The 21817-nt window shown below is 35.6% G+C and overlaps 1 protein-coding gene across 1 annotated transcript; it reads right to left on the bottom strand.

Annotated features, from left to right (window-relative positions):
• Positions 1 to 20532: 20532 nt before the first annotated feature.
• Positions 20533 to 21570, bottom strand: LOC128857379 (tigger transposable element-derived protein 6-like). Its single transcript, XM_054093122.1, has 2 exons — positions 20905 to 21570; positions 20533 to 20843 (listed from the first exon to the last, which is right to left on the bottom strand). The coding sequence occupies exons 1-2, from the start codon at positions 21344 to 21346 to the stop codon at positions 20617 to 20619; spliced, it is 669 nt and encodes a 222-aa protein (XP_053949097.1). The 5' UTR covers positions 21347 to 21570; the 3' UTR covers positions 20533 to 20616.
• Between the last annotated feature and the right edge of the window lie 247 nt (positions 21571 to 21817).

Consider the following 21817-nt stretch of genomic DNA (forward strand, 5'->3'; position numbering starts at 1 on the left):
ATCGTGATTCCCAATCGCACAAAAAACACGGATATTTTGGACGGCCAGATGCTGTTAAGCCTGTAATCAAGAAAACTACTTTGAGGTCGCAGCAAATGCGCCATTGGTGTTCGTTATATTTGACTACTTCCAGAATGTCTTTCAATTTATCGAAAGTTTCACTAGTGTCAGTGCTATACGCAATCGGAACAGAAGGCATTCTATTTGTCTTGTGCAAAAGCACAACTTTTAAGCTGATTAGTGAACTATCGATAAAGAGACGCCAATCATCTTTTTTATAGGTTAACCCTATCGCCTCCATTAACTTTTCAATATCGTTGCAATAAGCGAAATTTTTTGCATCATTGACATTGAAGAACTTTTGTAACTCTTTTTGGCGTTTTCGATATGCTGTTACTTTTGTACCTTTCGTCAGCAAATTATTTCCTTTCAAAAATGAAGCCAGTCGTTCTGATTTTTTCTGAGTCAAACACAAATTTGCAACAATTCCATCCAATTGGTTTTGTGTTATTAGGATTGGGTCCTTTGATGTTTTATAGGATGTACCTTCACCTGGGTTGAATTCTGAGGAGAAATCCATGGGTGTAGCAGCGGTGGTTGTAGTACTGATACCTGTTTGAAGATCAGTACTTCGGTATGTTTTTACTGGGACGAATTCTGAGTGCGGTAATGGTAATTGGACACTTGACACTGCTACATAAGTTTTATTCTTTGTTTTCCTTCTATTCAAAGTTTTATTGTAGTTGGTACATCCATAGCAATTTTCTTCTTGATGTGGGCTATTATCTGACCACATCATTGGTACACCAAAAGGCATAGCCTTCTTCTTTTCACTTTTCCATTGCATAAGACTTGAATAGCAATTAAAGCAAACTTTTTTAGGGGCATAGTTTACGTCATTGATAAACTATTGCGAGAAAGATTGTCTATAGATTTCCAAAAAAGAATCAGTCACATTGCCGCATTTTTCATCGCTTACTATGAAACGTCCGCAAATATTATAAAAATGGTTCATTTTACATGTTGGTTCCGAAATTTTTAATACAATATATATTATAGAATTTTTTTTTTGTTATTTTTATGAAACTGATATACTTAACTTAAATCACTCACAAAATGAAATAGGTTCCAAAAGAATGAATAGCAAATTTTATCACGACCGAGCGAAAATTAAAAGACATCAGCTTCGGCTGAGTTTCGAGTCTTAACTGAATCTTTATTTTTGAAATTAGTTCGCATGCAGATTGTTAAATTTTTTAGTTCTCATGCTGTTGTAATTTGAAAGTTTCCACTCTTGAAATAACAAGTTGTAAATAATAAGGTCTACAAGTCGCAAAACGTGCTTAAATGTCGCTATGCCAGTAGATTATGATCATGGCAAGGGCAAGTAGTAAACAATTCGCCGAAATACCTGTACTGGACTATTTGGACCTGTCGGTATGAATATTGTGTGGGTCATAGTATGGGAAATGGAATTTTGTTTTTTTCAGTTGTCTGCCGACTTTTGCTAAGAGCATTGCGTGCTTCTTTTCTAATACATTATAACCGTTATTTAATCAATAAATATTACACTTAATTAAACTGTTGTTTTAATCATTGAGATTTCAACACAAATGTTTACAAATATTATTTTAATAGCTATTGATTGTTCCTGGAAATTCCCTTTCTTAATTGTATTCTGGGAATTTCCTTTTCCTTAATTTTTTTTGGAACATGCTTTGTTCTCGGAAAATCCCTTTTTTAATCCATACTTAGCATTTCCTTTTCTTTAATTGTTTTTGGAATGTTCCTAATTCTTGAAACTTCCCTTTTTAATTACTTCTACCGAAATCAATATTTATTTAATGGTTTTGGGGATTTTTAATTACTATGTGTTTACCAGGAATTTTGGGTTTTTTTTACATTAGGTTTATGTAATGAATGTGTGTATATCGCACAAATTTTCGACTGATACTATATTTTTTTCCATGATATTTATATGATGGATTGAAAACTATATTTTAGATAAGAAAAGAAGCGAAAAACAATGAGTTGCTTGCCAGATATTAAGAAATAATAAAGAAAACGTTAATTTTTCGAACATTTTGTGACTTGAGTCTAAGTAGCTGCCAAAGTATTTAGTCCCGTATTTTTCTTTTCAAATTACATTTATTTAAGAAACTGAGAAGCTTATTATAGACCACACAAAATGCAAAAAAGACTTAGTTTTGTTGAAAATATTTTCAAAAAACATAAAAAAAAATAATTTTTCCAACATTTTGCTTCATAAGTACCACACAAATTTTCGAAATCAATTTTTTCAAAAATTGTATTGTTGAACAGGTCTCTAGCCATAATTTGGCTTTTACAGATTGAAAAAATATCAATTAGCCAAAAAACCATATAAACAATATACTGAAAATCGGCATTTGACTGCAAACTTCGAAGGCCGATTAAAAAAAAAATTCGAACTAACATAAACAAACGGCGCGATACGGGTCTTCTAATTTCGCCTCTATTTTCACCCGCCACTCTCAGAATGGACCTAATTTTTGCTAACCGGAATTTGTTCCACAGTGTAATTGTTTTTCGTTTTAATTTTTTTACATAGTATAGTTTTAAGAAAAATTGTTTTGAAAAAGTAATTACACTTTTTATTAAAAATTTTTGCGAAAAAGTTTTTATTTCATTTTTTAACAATTTTTAACACGAAATTTCTTTGGCACTTTTTGACATTAAACATTTTTTGAATGAATTTTGTGTACAAAGAAAAAAATTCTGGAAAAAATAAAGTTTTTTATTCAAAACTGTTGTGAAAGTTTCCTTTTGTCATTCATAATTTTTTCTTCAACTTTTTAGTACAAGATATAGTTATTAAAAAATAGTTGTTTATATTTTTTTTCCAGAATATAGTTTTCAAAAAAATTTGTTTGAAAAATTTGTTTTATTTTTTGTCAAACACTGTTGTGAAAAAGATTTTTTTTGTGATTTTTGAACAATTTTGTAAGATGGTATATCTTCGGTGCCTTTAAGCACTGAATTTTTGTTTTTAGTTTTTAGTGGAAAATATTGTTAGTAAATACTTTATTTAGAAAATACAGTTGTTAAAAAAAATTGTTTTGAAAAAATAATTATATTTTTTGTTGAAATTTTGTTGCGAAAAAAAGTTTTGTTTCATAATTTTCGAAGAATTCCTTAAAGCGAAATATTTTCGGTTACAGATATAAATATTTATTAAAAATTATTCAGATTTTAATATTAACAGTTTTTATTTTTATTTTTTAGTGGAAAATATGTGTAAAGGGTTGTTCAATAACAGGTGTTATTTTGAATAGCCCGTTATTTTGGAAGATGCCATTTTTTGATATTTGACAAGTAGAAACTACGCCATTACTAAAAATGGAACGATGCACGCTTAAACAACGCATTCAAATTATTAAAATTCACTATAGAAATGTTGAAAATTTGGCAGAGTCGGTTCGTAAAACTCGAACATATTTGGGACATCGTGGCATCTTGTCGGACCGCAGTACAGAAAATAGGGGAAAAATTCGAGCTGCTGGGACAAGTTAGTGATGTGGGGAATAAAACCCGTGCACATCGCTCAAGAACAGCCCAAAATATTGCTGTTGTAGCCGAAAGTGTTGAAGAAAAGGTTTGAAGGTTTGTCCATTACTCATCGTTCTTTGGAATTAAGCATTCCAGAAACGTCATTACACCGTATTTTGCATAAAGATTTGCGTCTTAACCCTTATAAAGTCCAGTTAACACAAGAACTCAAGCCGGCCGATCATCAACAACGTCGTGGCTTCGTCAACAAGCAAAATTGTCGGATCTTATATATTTAAAAAAATTTCTTAAAAAAAATAATTCATTTTGTTGTATGTTGAAAATTGTTGCAAAAAAGTGATTTAGTTACTACAATTGTTTTTTTTTTTATATTTTCATTTACAAAATACAGTTTATAAAAATTATTTGCTTTTTGTTCAATATTCAAAAAACTTTTAATTTTCTTAATTTAATTTAATTTTCTTGAGAAAATTAATTAGTTTTGTTGTTTGTTGACAATTATTGCGAAAAAGTTTTTCTTTAAAATTTTTAACAATTCTTTAACGGCAAATATCTTCTTTACTTTTTAAACGTTTAAAAAAAATTGATTTTTTCATTAGTTATTAATATTTTTTTTAGTTGTTAGCATAAAATATACATTAAAAAAAAATTGTAAAAGTTATAGGTATAAGATTAAGAAACTTGAAGATTTGGTTTTCAAAAATTACCAAAAAAAAAAATGATTGTCGCAAAAATTTTGAAAAAAAAGACGATTATTCGGCACAAAATCAGACATATTCACAAAACCAAAAGTATATGATACCAAAACAAAATCGCTGATGTGTTAAATCAGTTTGTTTACCATATGTCGAAGCTTAGGTTATGTTAGAATCGATTAGCACACACTGCTGGCGGCATCTATACATAATTTTGCTACAAAAAGAGTATTTTATCCTGAGAAATTAAATAAAAAAAGCATGAAAATGTTAGAAAGTACTGAAGATATTTCACCAGAATTTTCAACACTGAATAAATCTCAAAATTATTAATAACTTTTCAAACCTTTTTCCCCTTTATTTCCAAGCCCGTAATAGAAATAATTTTTAGAAGAAATGACGACCAGTTCCAAAATACGTGGAACACTTGCTATGGAATTGCTCTACTCAGCACATGAGCACGAAAGCTCACAAATGCACTGGAAATAGTACAACAATTTTTCTTTTGCTAAGTTTGCAGTGGTTGCAATAGTTTTGATATTTTTTTTGTTAATTTAGCGTGAAAACATAGTTCAGAGCCTAACGAAAAAGTATAAATCAAATGACGAAGTTTCTGAGAACTTAAATTTCTTTTTGTTTTTTAATTTCTTTGAAATATCGAACATTTGTATCAGGTTTTCTAAAACTTTTTTGGGTATGCAGTTTCATAGTTAATGCATACAGTGAAGTTTGAAGTGGCTGTTGTAATAAAAAATTTTGTGCAAACACTCCATGCAATAGATTCTCGTAATTTTTGAGTGTGTGGAAAAATGCGCAAGTCTCTCAGAGGAAAACACATAACTACTAAATTCTTAAAAGTAGCCACATCAAGCTAACATTAAATTTGAATAAAATCAAGTGGGCTACAAAACTGCGTACTCAAACATTTTTTATTAATATAATATTTCAAAAATTGCGATGAAATATTGGCAATTTTTAGGAAGTTATTTTAAAAAGTTGGACAGTTTAACCAAACTATTTCTTTAGAAGATAAAGTAAAGTTTTGTAATAAAAAAACAAAAAAAAATTTCCTTTTTTATGTAAACTTATGCAACAGCTACTGTGTGTGCAAACACACATACGAGCCTTTAATATGGGCATCCTTCAAGAGATCCATTGAGTGACGAGTTGGCAGGAAGTTGCACGAAAAGGCAGATGGCGCAAGCAAACCGGGAAAAGCACTCTAACAATTACGCCCAAGAGCTCTCGCATACGTGTATGTGTATGTGTACCTGCATGTGTTTACATGCGATGCGTAACCCAGCGCGAGTTGCTGCATGTCACGCATATAAACATTTTGTGGCAAACAACTTAGTACATCTGACAGCGTGTGAACTCGAAATTGATTACGAATCGAATTTGACGGCGAACTCACCTCACACATTGACAAATATATGCAAAGTACACACACACAAATACACATGCAACATCGCATAGTTGCACAAATTCGCTGTCAGCGATCGATTTCACTTGCATTGACACATTTTTCTTCGACTACCATTAACCGTTACTAGGTTTCTGGCGCGCAGCACAGCCACACCACGCCAAGAATGCGCTTACAGTGCAATCGCAAATGCAAATGCAAATGCAAAAAAAAGTGTTGTAATGCGGAAATGCAAAAGTGCAAATGTCGATTGACGCTTCGTTCGTTTGCTCGTTCCGTTAGCTTTGGGTGATTTATTTATTCATGTTAGTGTTGCTGTTGCTATTGTTGTAGGTTTGTAGCTGTCAATGACAGCTGAAAATCGGTTTGCAGAGCAATGAAGCGTGTAAAGCAGCTGGCGCGACTGCAATTTGGGGAGATATGCGAATGATTGTAGTTGTATGCGTGTGTGTGATTGCATGTGCGTTGGCCGTGCATTGCCGTAATAGCGACACTGCTTCAATTACAGATTTATTTTATTTGTCACACAGTAGGTGTGAAAGCCACAATTACGCGGGTTATGTGTGGGCATTGCATTGCACATTTTCAGGCGATTACACAGTGGCCAACAACTATTGCGCATCGTTCATGAAGTATTCAGTGAGTTTGAACAATAAAATTGAGCTGTTTTGTGTCCAATTTGAAAAAGTTCGGTAACTTTGTTTAAGGCAAAAAGACACCCACATCTCTCTGATAGATTACCACCCTTGCGTTTTGTGCGAGAGTGTTTTAATAAATGCCTGAAAATTAAAACATATGGCATTGCCAGCTCTTATCCAGTGTGCCCAGATGACTCTTTCAAAGGAAGACGCCGTACAAGTAGATTCGGTAGCTTTCCAATAAGCATAATTATGAACCATCCCTTCTTAGCGATGGCAGAATTCGGCATTCCCGATAACTTAATACGTTTAACACGCTGGACCATGCAGAATGTGAGGAACGTAGTAAGAGTTCAGAACAAACCGTCGCGAGAGTTCGCCACCTTGAACTCACTTCGGCTAGGGGATGGGCTCTCATGTCTCCTGTTTAATATTGCCCTTGAAAAGGTTATCAGGGACTCTGCCGTAAACACAAAGGAAACTATTTTGTTTAAATTGCTTCAATTGCTGGCTTATGCGCCCGACATAGACATAATCGCAACCTCGCTGCCGAGTTTGAAAGAACCTTCGCAAGTTTTGTATGGGTTTAGAAATGAACGAAGCTAAAACTAAAGCGCTAGATTCCACTAAATCGGACTCTGTCAGGGTCAAATACTATACCTAAATCGGTGACTATGGTTTCGAAGTAGTGAAGGAATTTGAATACCTTGGAGTAATCATTAATCATGACAACAAAATTTCTACAGAAATCGGCCACAGAATCATCATGGCCAACCGTACCATGAACTCCAAAAACTACATACATATATGCGCACCCATCTGTGATAACCACAATCATGATCAATAGATTGAGATGAGTAGGTCACATATTGCGGGCTAACACGGATCAACGAAAGCTACTACTCTTTCGCCCAATGAACACTTCCTGGCCAGAGTCCAAGGCGGCTGGTTACTGATATACACCGGAGCTAACACATCGTTAGAGCGAACTCACATCCCCCCTTTGAGGTCGCAGGTGGAAAGCAATAACGAGGGACTCCCAGTGCGCCACGTTGCATACCGGGAACAGACATGTGCTGGATTTTGTTTATTAACTTTCTAGATAACTCTTACAAAGTCGCGGAAACGCGGGACATCTTGACTAGGGTCCGCGGGGTCGTCGTACCCGTCATCTCCTTGAGGGAGATGCCCTTACGGGGCATCAACGAATACTCTTCGGTAAATGTCACAGATAGAGAAGAAGGGGCCACCCGCCGCATGGATAGATTGACGGTGTGAAAGAAGACGCAGGCTTATTGGGATTTCGAGCATGGAGGACACAGGCACGAAGCCGGGACAATTGGAGGCATATGCTATAGTAGATGAAGACTCGACCAGGATTGTCCAGCCAACAATGATGATGATACTGAAAGAGGCTCTCAAAACCGAACGATTTGGCGAAGAGTTAAGTTAACTTCCACCAGAGTAAGGCGCAAGTTCGCAGTCACAGTAATGTAATTGCTTGACTTACGTTAAGAATTACTTTTTCCTGTTTTCATTTTGCATATTTTGCAAATTCCACTATTCCTGGTTCCTACTCTGTCTTTTTTTTTTTGTCTGACTCAGATCACTATTCAGTCTTGTAATAGAGTAATAACATTTACCCTAAGGACTATGAAGTTCCGAGTTCGATTTCCTTCCAACGAAGCTTTTTCTGAGAGTGATCGAGACTGTAATGGGATCGAACCGACACTTTACTGCTGCGAATAGTGCGAAATGCGATCGGCACAGTGGTGTGAACCGGCGCTTGAGAGGTTCATTCATATCACAATTGGATATATTGAGGACTTGGTGAAGTCTTGTATTCGGTCTTTCAGTGACCTATTGAGACAATGTTATATGTTGTCTAAAAAGTCAGTGAAAACTTCATTTCAAGAATATTTGGTAGAATAGTACAGACCACCTTAGGCAAATGGGTTGGTCGGAAGAGCCCGGGTTCGAATTTTCGACCACGCAACACCAAATGATGGAAAAAAAGAACGTTTTTTCTAATAGCGGTCGCCACTCGGTAGACAATGGCAAACCTACGAGTGCATTTCTGCTATGAAAAAGATCCATATAAAAAACCACCACATATCAAGACGTCATCGCAATTAGGAGGAGGAGTCCGGCCAAATATCCAACAAAGGATGTAAGGGCCAGTAGAGAGGCTAGCGAGGTTGTACAAATTGCCATCTACATTTTCTTCGTTAAGCCGGGCGCATCTATGTCAATCCTTTTACTACATATAAATGGGATAAAAAATTCTTTCTCCCCTCAGAGCACGAACTTACAGTTATTTCTTCGTTTGAGAATCGATATAAAAAAATGTAAAGGGCTATTTGCTGAATGAGATCATCATTCACGATGTATAGTTTAAGAACCGTTTAATCAGAAGCGCTCTGAAGACATATTTTAATCTTCAGTTTTTTCATTGCAATCAATCAATTCATTATCACAAATGCTTGACTAGGTCTACTTAAGGAAGTCTCTTATTTCCTAAAGTATTACTTTAACTCTCCATAAAACCTCAAAATAAGAATTCTCAAAAACGTGTGAAATTTCACTTGCATAGAAACATTTAAAACGGTGCATGACTCGAGTTTAAAAGCAACCTAGAAACGCATTTTAAAATACTCATATAAAAATATCAAATAATGTCCCATAAAAGTTTGAATATAATTTTTACATTACCCTTCGAATGAGGCACGTGCAAGCAATTGCTGATGCTGCTCACGCATCAACTTTCGCTCGGCGATCTTCTTTTGTTCCTCCTTCTGTTCGCGTTGCTCCTGCTGATGATGTTGTTGCTGCTGCTGCTTCTTGCGATGTTGACGATCTTCGCCAAGGCCATAAAGACCAGCTACGGCAGCCATGATCGAGCACTAAGTAACTGCGATCAACAAGGCAATTGAGGCGATAGTGCTAAATGACGGCTATGAAGCTAAGAGTTGGTGTTACACTTATTTAAATTTGTTTTCCTTTTTTTTCTATATCAACAACACCTTTGCGGCTGTAGCAGCCGCTGTTATTGATGTGGTTTATGTTGCAACTTTATAAGTCTATGATTGTATTGGCAAATATACATACTTACACGTAGTCATAAAATGAAAAGTGAAACGAAAATTTTTATGTATTGGTTTAGTTGTTTTGTGACACTGTGCGCCTATGCAGTCGCTCATTTTCAATTTGTTATTTCCAATAACAAGTTGCTTTTCTTTGAGATATTTTTGTTGACTCATTTTTTACTATCCACATTTTTATGGAGAGACTGAAGTTAGCTTTTGAAAACATTTATGGGTTTTTTAATATTTAATTGCACAAATTTAGGTTTCATATCACATTGTTGCATACTTTTGGGTGCACTATGGGTGAATGTAGAGAAATGTTTGGACTAAATTTATATTTTTTAAATTTGCGTGTTCTAGTGTTTGGAAACTTAAAAATATTTCGCACTGTTCGGCGGCACTGGAGCAAGTTTTTTGTTATTACGAAGAAAAGATTTTGACAAAATTTTTGTTTTGATTTTTTATTGAATTTATAAATTATATTTGAAAAAGAATTTAAAAAGGTTTTTTGTGGTTAATTTGAAATTTTCAAATTTTTTTTAACTTAATATTTCCAGTTCTTAATTCTAGCTTTTTGAAAATGAAACAAAGACTATTGGTATCGGTTTCTTGATTTAACGAAAATATTTCATTATAATATACATTAATTTTTTTCGCAGCCTTCAACTTTCATTATGCTGAGTATTTCCCACAAGGATTTCGTTAAAATATTTATGAAGAATGAACGCGCCTTTGTTGCAGCGCCACTCAAAGAAAAAAAATTGATTTCATTCATATTGAAATTTAGAAATCGAAAAAGGGAAATGCCAATGGATTGCCCACTCGCTAAGGAAAAATTAAATGACGACAAAGTCCCTAAAGAAGCGCTGCGCTGGGACCCATTTCATCAAACTGGCAGAGGAATTGGCAGACCACGTACCACCTGGCGGCCCTCAACAGAAGCTGACACGAGGTCTCTTGGATTATCGTGGAACGAACTAAGATCCCTAGCACAAAACAATGTCCATTGCTTCAAAATAGGAGTTAAAGGATCCCAAATATACATATTATTGAACTGATTTTGGACATCTACTTTTTTTTTTGAGTTTCTCCAATTAAATCAGAGATGCTTTTCGATATGCGACCTCGCCACATGAACTGTCTACGGGAAAGTCTGAACATTCTAAATTTTGCCTTCCCACTTTTTTATTGTGTTTTATTAATGGCAATGACAATGGCGGGCTGACGAAAATCCTCCACTGAACGCTCAACGAGTGTGCCGGCTGGTAATAAGTACCACAGTTTTCGTATTTCAGGAGGTACTTAGCTAAGTTAAGGGTACTATGGTTAGGGTTCGATACTCCTCAATAGTACAGCACTACTCAAAGTACTTTTAACGTGGTCGGGGGTGAAGGGCAGGATTAAGATGTGATGCGACCCGTGCCGAGAATCTGCCAGGCTTGGGGCCCTTCTAATAAATAATCCGTAATAACTAGCCTTACCCGTGAAGTTCGGGCACGGGCGGACATCCTTTCTCCGACACTCGTGGGTCTAAAATGCAAAACAAAAAAAGAGATCGGTCCTCCCTCTAACAGACCGACAATCAGTTCCGCAATACGAGCAAAGGTTCTACCGAGCTCAAAGAAAACACCATCCATCGGTCTAATAAGTCGATCTAAGCAAATAATGACAGCCACAGCGAAAGCGAGGCCAGTAGCTACACAATCAGCAGTACTGGGCACAGGTCCAAGCACAAGTACAGGTGCACTAGCTCGGCAGTCAACTGCGATTCAGCCCCCAAAAACGGTCCCGGCCGGAAGCACTGCTATTGCTAGCTTCGGTACCGAAGGATGGCCGCTTGTGAGGGTGGTAGATCCAGCGAAACGCCGCAAGGCTCCTAAGGAGGGTGTACGAAACCCACCCAAAGGAAAGCGAACTGTCACAGGAGTTGAAAGAAGCGATTGGAAAAGCGAAAGCGATCTTTCCTAATTTCAATCCTGACTTTAAACCAGTACAATCTGCTCGAAAACGACAGTGGTATCACAATGGACCTGCAAAAGGACTAAGTGTGTCGCTACGACAGCCACCCAACCTACCTACCTACCTAATGGAAATGACAAAACTTATGTTCAACTGGCTCTTGTTCATTGCAAAATCTAAGGTAGATCACCAATGATCAGACAAACGAATAATATGTATGCCAAATATAAGTAATTTATGGAGTACCTCTCGCAACTTGTAAGCTTCTTATTATGGACGGACTAATCAGTTCTGTAAATCAAAGATGGATTAGCGTTAACACCTGTGAAATCGCTAGGCAAACATGGCCAGGGCAAAATCTATATCTGTCCAAGAATATTATAAAATAGAGTAGACTTCAAATTAGAACTTTAGTAGGGGCCCTCACAGGATATTGTCACATAGAAAATCATGCAAGGAGATTAGGCGTTTACATTCATCATTTCTGTCGTAGCTGCAGGAATGAGGAGGAGTTCGAAACATTTCAAAACCTTTTTTGCACATGCGCGGCTCTAGCCAGAGGCAAGAACCGATATTTAAGATCCTACTTCTTAATGAATATAGATATTCTGCACACTTTAGGTATGTATTAACAACTTTTACGCTTTGTGAAAAGCTCAGGATGGCTCAATATGGAAAAGAAAATGTAGCCGAGCCTCTGCGGTTCACAACGGACCCATTTCGACGTCTAAGTGGCATCGCTGTCTTTATGTGCGATGCGGCTGCCAAACCTAACCTAACGTCTGTATGGAATATGGACCATTCTGTGACTTTATTTTTATTAAATTTTATGCACTTTCGTCAATTCTGGCAAGGTCATCTGTTTATTCATTTAATATCAGGAATATTGTGCCACTCACATCAGGTCAAGTACTAGTTACCGAACTGGTCGCAATCGACTGTTTCTTTACATTCACCGCTTGGAACTCTCTACTGAAACAGAACTGAATATTAGACGATATTGAGTTGCTGGGGACTATTTTGCGTAAATGACCGTCCTGAGCCAGGCAGAGATTCAAATACTACAACTGCGATCTAGTTGAACTATGTAGTGTTCGAAATTCAATTGGCAAAAATCTTTAGAGGAAGAGGAGGTAGAGAGCATTTAACACTATCTCTAAACCCGCTTTGTCAAAAACACATCATCTCCGTTTTATTTCGGTGAACGTTTAGCAGATTTGGAGTCAATAGGCCCTCGGAAATTTCAGTGTCTCTAGAAATAACTTCATTAGCTACGTCACATGAAGAGTTATAGCGCACTCACGTGCATGAACAGTTCGGTCTAAATAAGTACCTCAATCCAAGCTGGCTGGTAATCTCTTGAACGTTAGGCTGATAATTCCATAACTGTTGCTTCAACAAGATTGTCAATAAAATGTTTTTGTTTTTCATGTTACTAGGGCACTTACACTGCTTAAATGAAAATAAAGGGTGGTTAAGTTTCAAGGGCCGGTATTGATTTGGAATAAAATACAATTTTTTAGGAAATTATTGTCATTTCTCTTTATTATGATAATTATATTACGGCACAGAACCTCAATTATGCCTTAGCGTCATCGAAAATTTTGACCATCAGATGGAGGTGTGCCGCCGAGACCGCAGCGGCCATTTGGCCAATATATTGTTGCTTACGTAATTCAGCCATACCAATAATTGTATTTTATTCCAAATCAACATCGGCCTTTGAAACTTAACCACCCTTCATAAAGACAATTCTTTTATAGGGGCATATGACGAAAGCCCTAATGTCTTTTATAAAGAAAGAAATGTACAAAATAACTACTTGGCGAAATGCCGCGCTACTATTATATTGACTGCCACTGAATCTCGTGAAACTTTCAGCATACTTTCAGATACTCCACCAATTTTTAGCTTTTCCAAATAAAATTTATTTATTTATTATTTTAAAGGTAAATCTTACAATGAATTTGCATTCATTATTATTATTTATTGTAATAGTTATTGTTATTGTTGTTGACTTTCGCTGCCACTTTGTCCATAAACAATGAAATGCATACGTATATATTCATATACTTGATAGCAGCCACTCGCGTCGTAAAGTGGAAAGAAGCGGAAATTCGAAGGAAAGAAATATGCGGCACGCTGAGTGCTGAGTGCTACAGGAATAATTTAAGAAAAAAACGTAAAAGTCTCTGTTTGCTTTGCTTTTTGTTCTCTCTGTGGCGCGGTGTATCTTTCTGGCGTTTCTCTATGTGCCACTTGACTGTTATGCCTGCCATTAAGTGCAATATAGGCAAGAGGCAAGGGGCAAAGGCAAGTGCTTTCTGCTACAGAAATGTTCGCAGTCATATATCTGCATATGTATGAGTATGTGTATGTGCATGTTCGTGTGCATATTTTTATGCAGTAGAAGTAAAAGTAGTTGTTGTTTAAATTATTAAAATGCAATTTTCCATCCGGACTTTTTGACACAATGACACATTTTTTGTATGCCCAGGCCAGCATTCGCTAGTAGGCTTAAGAGGTTAGGATTAGTCAGGGGTGTGAAAAGTTTAGTATAATATTTTTAACAATTTTTCGTGAACATTAACCTAATACATTTTAAAAGTTATTTTTTAATATTTTAAGTTTAATTACATCAAAAAAATAAATACAAAAATATATACATATAATAATCATTTTGACCGAAATTTTAGTTTTGGTCTTCATTGACATTCCCCATTCTTTACAAAAAGTTGGTTTGAATCTAAAAATTTCGTAGCGCTTTGAACTATTCAGGCTGTCTTTTATAAATGCTGTACACTGATGTGCTAAAAGATTAAGTCAAAATATTGGTCTTGATAGCTGTTGATCCGCCAAATTTCATGTGGAAATTTCAGGGACTATGTGAAGGGTGATCAGATTGTAGGTACTTATTTCAATACATTTTTTTTGACAGATCACGCATGACTATTGACAAATTAAATGCATTTTTTTTTTCCGTATTCATTGGCATCTCATCATAGAAAGGCTTACACCTCACATCCTTTACAAATCGTTTAAGTGTATTACGAAATTCGATGCTCTGTGAAAAGTGTTCACCTGCTGAGGCCAACTTATGATGTTCAGTGATGAGGTCCATTTTGAGGTTAATGGCTACCGTAATAAGCAAAATTGTCGCATTGGAGCTGAAAAGCAACCCAAAGCCATTTAAGAGCAGCCATTACATCCATTGCAAATAGCCGTTTGGTGCGACCTATTTCTTTAAAATAATTGAAGCCCGGACCCTCTACAATAAGACGCTAGCCAGGCGCTACTTGGCATACAATCCACGAAACAATTGATTTACGGCGTTGTCGTTTTGGTGAATTGTGAATTGACCACCAATTTCATGTGATATCACACCTTTGGACTTTTATTTGAGGGGGTATACAAAGTCTAAATGCTTTGTGGATAAACCAGCTTCGATTGAGGAATTAGAGGCCAACATTACTAGAGTTATTCACGAGATACCGACCGAAGTCCTCCAGCGAGTCATTCAAAATCGGTGTTTACAGGATGGCCGAATTACGGTGTGGTTCCGGCCAACATTTGAAAGGAAGTGTCTTTAAAAAATAAATATCATGAATGATTCTACACAAAAATTATAATGATTGCCCCGTTCAATTTGAATTTTTGATATTTTATTTCAATTTAAATTTCGATAACTAGACACCTGTATAAAATGCACCACTTAAGCAAAATTTGTGGGTGAAATAATTGAATTTTATTTTTCAAATTGAAAGGAATACTTTTTTTTCATTTTTTTTAATGTTTTAATATTGAAAATAATTTGTTGTTATTTTCTTAGAATACAACATATTAAAAAAGTTTGTTTGGGGAAAGTATTTCTTCTGAGCAACTCAATGATGCAAATCCCAAAAATGCTTCACTGCAGAAACAAGTTGCTGTTTTCATACGTTGAATCAGAATGGCTTCAAAAAGACAAGTCCAAGTCACCATCAGCAATATCGCGCATTTTAAACTCATTCAAGAACCTCGACATTGTTTCTGTACCAACGCTCTCAGAAATCGAAACGCATCCGCAGTGGTTGGATCGTAGATCTAGCTTCATCACCACTTTATTAAAATATCCAAAATCCTCTACCAGCCCCAACAAATACAAACAACTCTATAACAAATTTGTTGAACCTCTTAGAGGTAACTGGGAGTTTATTTTTACAGACGGATCGAAGTCTGACACCAGCACTACGTTTGCAGTGACAAACGAGCTTGGTGGTTTGATTTCGGCCGCTGCAATGCCAACATATTGCTCGATATTTACAGCTGAAGCAGCTGCAATATTTGAAGCGGTACGGTTTGCCTCAAGTAGTGGAAATAAATATCTGATATGTAGTGATAGCAAATCCACGTTCGAAGCCTTTGCTAACCACATCAACAACACCCCACTAATTGAAAAAATTCGCAAAATACTTCTAAAGCATAAGGATACCATAAAAATTATGTGGATACCAGGTCACGCTGGTATTCGCGGGAACGAGAAAGCTGACGAACTTGCCAAAAAAGCTTCCAGACAACCGTTACATCTATCCGAACACTTCATCGATAAAGACATTAAGAAGCTCGAAAAAAAATATATTCAGAAATGTTTCGCCAGCGATTGGTGTAGCTATCATCACTGCTACAAAAATTACAACCCTAATGGGGAAACTCCGATATATCCATCTAATGTATCATGCGGCAAACTCAAAATATTTGTTCGCCTTAAAATTGGACACACACTCACCACACATGCACACCTTTTAAAAGGCTCCACAAAACAAACCTGCTCCTTTTGCGGCTCTACCGACAACACCGTTCTTCACCTCCTGGACGAATGTGCTGGACTCAAACAAATAGGAACCTCCATTTTTAACAATACCAAACCATCATCCTACCTAAAGCTTCGCGATATCGATAGTATTAACATCGTTTATAAATTCATTTATCTGTGTAAGATACCTACTTAACCATTATTTTTTCTTGTATATATCATATTACTTTTAATATATGTATGTAAACAATCCTTGTTGGACATGGTACAAATGTTCGTTAGTGAATATACGGGCGTACATCTATGCGCTTAATCGTACATACGATGAGCGTATATATGTTACACACACATGTTAGTACGAATGAACATGAGTACCATCAGTCATGCATTTGCCAATAACTTTAAATATTTTTAAATCCTATTAGACTATTTTTTCCTTTTAGCAATAAGCCGAAGGCCCTGGTAGCCAGCGCTGTAATATTATAAGTGGAGTAATCATTAATTAGTTGTTACTCTTTCAATAAATAAATAAATAAAATTTCTTCTTTAACATTTTTTGTCATTTTTTAAAAACACCCTCTTCAGATGTTTCTCCTTATTTTGTTTTTCAGTAATAGCTGAGAATTTGCTTAGTAATCCCTCAAAGTTTCATAGCGGAATTCCCATAAACTTTCGAGTTAGGTGTATGCACAATATTTAAAGTGAGTCATTGAAAAATCAGTGCAAAATACGAGCAATGCTCTAGCGAAGGGCCAGCGTAGGAACTCGTATATTAGACCCGTTTGCGAATAGATTGAAGAGTCGCTACGTACGTTAGTAAGCAGATACACGGTGCTTAACGGAATTAGTAGTTGTTGTTGTAGCAGCATAAACATTCCCCATACATGTTCGGGAAATGCTGCTGAAGTGGCAGTTCTTGGCTGGATATAAATCCGGGTCGTTCCGGTTACTTAGAATCGACTATCGTGGGAACGAAATTAGTAAGTTGGCTTGCCTGAGGCATGTTTGAAGACTTTCAGCTGGTGCTAACAACAAAAATATGATTTAAATTTATAAAAAAAATATATAAAAATAAAAAAAAGTAAAAATAAAAAAATAAGAAATTTTATGAAGCAGACAATTAGCAAGAAAGCCTATTGGGAGCAGAAAAAGAAAAAAATCGTATTGTGCTGTGCAGCAGTTTTAGGTATATTTTCTGCGGGCGGAATGAAATCGATTTAGGATAAAAGAGCTAGGAAAATTTAGTTAAATCATTAACACCAAGGCTATTTGCATTCTTAGGCACACATTTCTTTATATCCTAATACTTTGTTATATTCTGTATAGTACTTGAGTGCTTTTCGAAATAGTAAGAAAATTTATTAAACTACTTATCTGCGCAAAGCACCCAGTTCGAACATTTATGGTCGAATTTCACGAGTAGTATTTTTGTAATATATTATAATTATATTATATATATTATAATATTTTAACCCATTAAAAATAAAATAAATAAATAATTGGCGCGTACAATTCTGTTAGTGTTTGGCTGAGCTCCTCCTCCTATTTGTGGTGTGCGTCTTGATGTTGTTCCACAAATGGTGAAGCAACCTAAAATAGCGTCTTGTCGACACTTTTGCTTCAGGCTTTCTCTCCAAGTATTTGTGTCAGCAAAGATGGACGCCTTTGTGCTTGTGTGTTTATTCAGTCTCTCTTTATGAGAAATGGAACTGGAGCTCTTTATTGTGTCTGGAGCTGAATCAAAAGTGAGGTCACGTTCGAGATCAAAGCTGTGGATATACCAAGGAGCACCAACGGTACACATTTGATGATAACATTTATTAAGCATATTTTAAGCTATAATCCTGTTTGTTTACTTTTACACTTCCTCTGAAAGGGATAAAAAACTCCATACACGAACACGAATCTCGTGAGTTACTGTATTCTAAAGAAATTATCATCGCAGTATTCCACGGCTGCCTTATCCGAAAGGGCTGGTGCGTGACTACCATGCGGGAGGAAATACCAAAATGATAGAAAAAAGTATTACCCCTCAGCAAACAATGGCAAAGCTCCTCTTGAAAAACTAATTGTCATTTGGAGACGACAAAAAAATGTGTGGAAAAATATCAAGGCGCACGCCACAAAAAGGAAAAATATTAAAAAAAAATACTTTTTTGTCATATAAATACAACTTTTTTTTCTAATTAAACTATTTAAAACAATAGAAAAAATTTGGTTACGAAGAAGAATATTTTTGAAATTAAAAGGATTCAAAAAATATTTTAGGGGGAAAAAATTATTATAAAAAAATTATTTTTGGAAAAATTATACTTTACCAAAAAAAAGTTATGATTTAAAAAGGAATATTTGAAATTTATGATTTAAAAAGGAATTTATATTAAAGGTTTTTTTTGTTGCGACATTAAAATTAAATTAAAAGATAGAAAAAAAAACAAAAGCTATTATGGAGGTTGAATTAGTTTTAAAGGTTTTTTTCGAAGATTTGGGGCTTTATTGTGAAAAAACGGTACAAAATATTTTATTCGAAGTATTGGCCATCGCTAGCTACAACTTTCGCCCATCTTTCGGGCAATTTCCGGATGCCGTTTCTCCAAAATTCTGGCCGCTGCTTGGCTATCCATGACTCAACCCATATTTTGGTAGCCTCGTACGAGGAGAACCGCTGGTCCGCCAAATCGAGACTCATATGCCGGAACAAATGATAATCGGAGGGAGTTATGTCTGGACTATACGGCGGGTGGGGTAACACTTCCCAGCCAAGCGTTCCAAGGTATTTTTTGACAGGTTGAGCAACATGCGGCCGAGCGTTGTCATGTTGCAAAATAACCTTGTCGTGCCTTTTTACCGTTTCCGGCCGTTTTTCTTTCAATGCCCGGCTTAAACGCATCAATTGCAGTCGGTAACGATCTCCCGTGATTGTTTCGCCCGGTTGGAGCAGCTCAAAATATACGACGCCGACCTGATCCCACCAAATGCAGAGCATGATTTTCTTGCCGTGAATATTCTGCTTGGCCGTCGACGTTGATGCGTGGCCGGGCAAACCCCATGATTTTTTGCGTTTTGGGTTGTCGTAGTGGATCCATTTTTCGTCGCCAGTCACCACCCGATGCAAAAAACCCTTCCGATTTTGTCGCTCGATCAGCAATTCGCACGTAAAAAATCGCCGTTCGACGTCGCGCAGCTTCAACTCGTACGGGACCCAATGTCCTTGCTTTTGGATCATTCCCATCGCTTTTAGACGCTTGCAAACGGTTGATTTATCAACGCCCAATGATTCAGCAAGCTCTTCTTGGGTTTGGCACGAGTCCTCGTTTACCAATTCCCCCAATTCCGCGTCCTCGAACTTTTTGGGCTGGCCAAGACGCTCCTTGTCTTCGGTGTGAAAATCACCACTTTCGAATCGTCGAAACCAGTACTCACATGTTGAAATCGACGGAGTATGGTCTGGGTAGGCCTCCTGCAGCAATTCACGGGCTTGGGTTGTATTTTTTTTCAAATTGAAGCAGAAAAGCAAAGCTTCCCGCAAATTGCGTTTCGACGGCACGAAAGTTTACATACTCGGAGCACGAAAACACTGCGTTGTTTATACTTCAGCGAAATGACAGATACTGATAAACAAAGCCTAGGGATGAGGCTTTGTCATGAATATATATTCAGTATTGCCAACGCGATAAAGTGATAAATAGCGCCATCTGTGTGCCACCTTTAAAACTAATTCAACCTCCTTAAATTAAATATTTAAAAACAATATTTAAAACAAAAGCAAAAAGTTTATTACGAAAAATATTTTTGAAATTAAAAGATTGAAAGAAAACATTATTTAAGGAGAAAAAATTATTATTAAAAATATTATTTTTAAAAAAATTATTTTTGAAAATATCATTTTACAAAAAAAGACTTATGAATTAAAATAGAACATTTTTGAAATAAAAATATTAAAAAGGGTATTTTGTCTTAAAACCAACTTTTTTTCTAATTAATCTTTTTAAAAACAGTATTTAAAACAAAAGAAAAAAATTATTACGAAAAATATTTTTGAAATTAAAAGATTGAAAACAAAAAATTATTTTAGTGGAAAAAATTATCAATAAAAAAAAAATTATTTTTGAAAAAACAATTTTACAAAAAAAAATTTATGATTTAAAAAGGAATATTTTTGAAATAAAAATATTAAAAAAAGTATTTTGTCATAAACGCAATTTTTTTCTAATTAAACTTTAAAAAAAAAAAAAAAAAAATTTTATTACGAAAAATATTTTTGAAATTGGAATGTTGAACAAAAAAAAATTATTTTAGGGAAAAAAATTATTTTTAAAAATAACTATTTTTGAAAAAATTATTTAACAAAAAAAAGTTATGAAAAAAATAAAAATACAGTCGAACTTCCATATAGTGAATTCGCACGGGACCTAAAAATCACTTCACTATATAGAAACTTCATTATAAAGAAACATTGATTTTTTATGTAATTTTATTTAAAATAATCAGTGAGTTTGGTTTGAATTACAGTCTTCCATTTCTCATTTTCAATAAAAGCTTCCAAATCATGTAGAGAGTTGAAAACATGAAGCGGCACGTCACTCCTCATTTCCACAAAGGTTCTAATTACGCTAATGGATGAAGCAGCTTGTATCAACGTAGGTAATGCCTCCTCAGTTTCTGCCAATTCTTCAACGGTCAAATCGTGTTCATCGTTATCTGAAATAATATTTACATACATATTAAATTTTTGTTTGACTATAAAAAGATAAATGCTTACCAGGTTCAGCTGGAACTCCGCGACTTTCAAAAATGCTGTTGAGAATATCTTCTTCGGATGGGTTGTCCCAAGTCTGCACACCATTATCAACATTTACGTAGTCATCAAACGATGCTTCGATATTTGCTACTTTTTTAAATGAAGACTGTAAAGCAGCCAAATCCCATATTGAAAGAAGATCCTCTTCATCCCAATGCTCAAATGGAGTCTGCATAGCATCTTTTGAAAATCCAGCCTTTTTAAAACAGTTGGCAATTGTTTCTGGTTTAACATAGACATTCCATACATTGCTAAGATTTCGAACTGCTTGCAGCAAGTCTATGGCCATAACAGAATTTCCCTCATCCACTTGAGTCAATATATTCGTTAAAATTCGTTTTCTGTAATACTGTTTCATGTTGTAGATAATGCCTTGGTCCATTGGTTGCAGTAACGAAGTCATGTTGGGAGGATAATAAGCGAGATGAATGTTTCTCAACTTGTCTCTTACATCTTTAGGGTGGGCAGTGCAAAAAACAACACCTTTCTGTTTTGGTCACAAAATTTTTTGTCGAGTTTTACAATCCATTTCGTAAAAATCTCACTGGTCATCCATGTTTTTTTGTTAAACTCATAATCGACACCTAAAGATTTTATTCCCTTGAAGCACCTCGGATTTTTGGCCTTTCCGATTACCAGTAATTTTAGCTTTTCTGATCCAGTCATATTGCTTCCCACCAGGACAGTTATTCTCTCCTTGCTTTACTTCCCACCAAAGCATTTTTCATTTTTGAATGCCAGTGTTTTAGTTGGCAAGCATTTGAAAAACAAAGCAGTCTCGTCGGCATTAAAAATGTCGTTAATGTTGTAATTTTCAATTAATTTCGGTAAGACGTTCGTTACCCATTCATCACGGTTTTCTATGTTGGCGTCA

The sequence above is a fragment of the Anastrepha ludens genome, chromosome 3 (assembly GCF_028408465.1).
Source record: "Anastrepha ludens isolate Willacy chromosome 3, idAnaLude1.1, whole genome shotgun sequence".
NCBI classification, from domain to species: Eukaryota; Metazoa; Arthropoda; class Insecta; order Diptera; family Tephritidae; genus Anastrepha; species Anastrepha ludens.

Bases quoted from the DNA above. Each gene is read 5' to 3' on its own strand.
- LOC128857379 (XM_054093122.1), bottom strand. From the start codon at position 21,346: ATGACTTCGTTACTGCAACCAATGGACCAAGGCATTATCTACAACATG. The intron at 20,844-20,904 runs GTAAGCATTTAT...ATATTATTTCAG, and splicing joins CGGAGTTCCAGCTGAACCTG to ATAACGATGAACACGATTTG.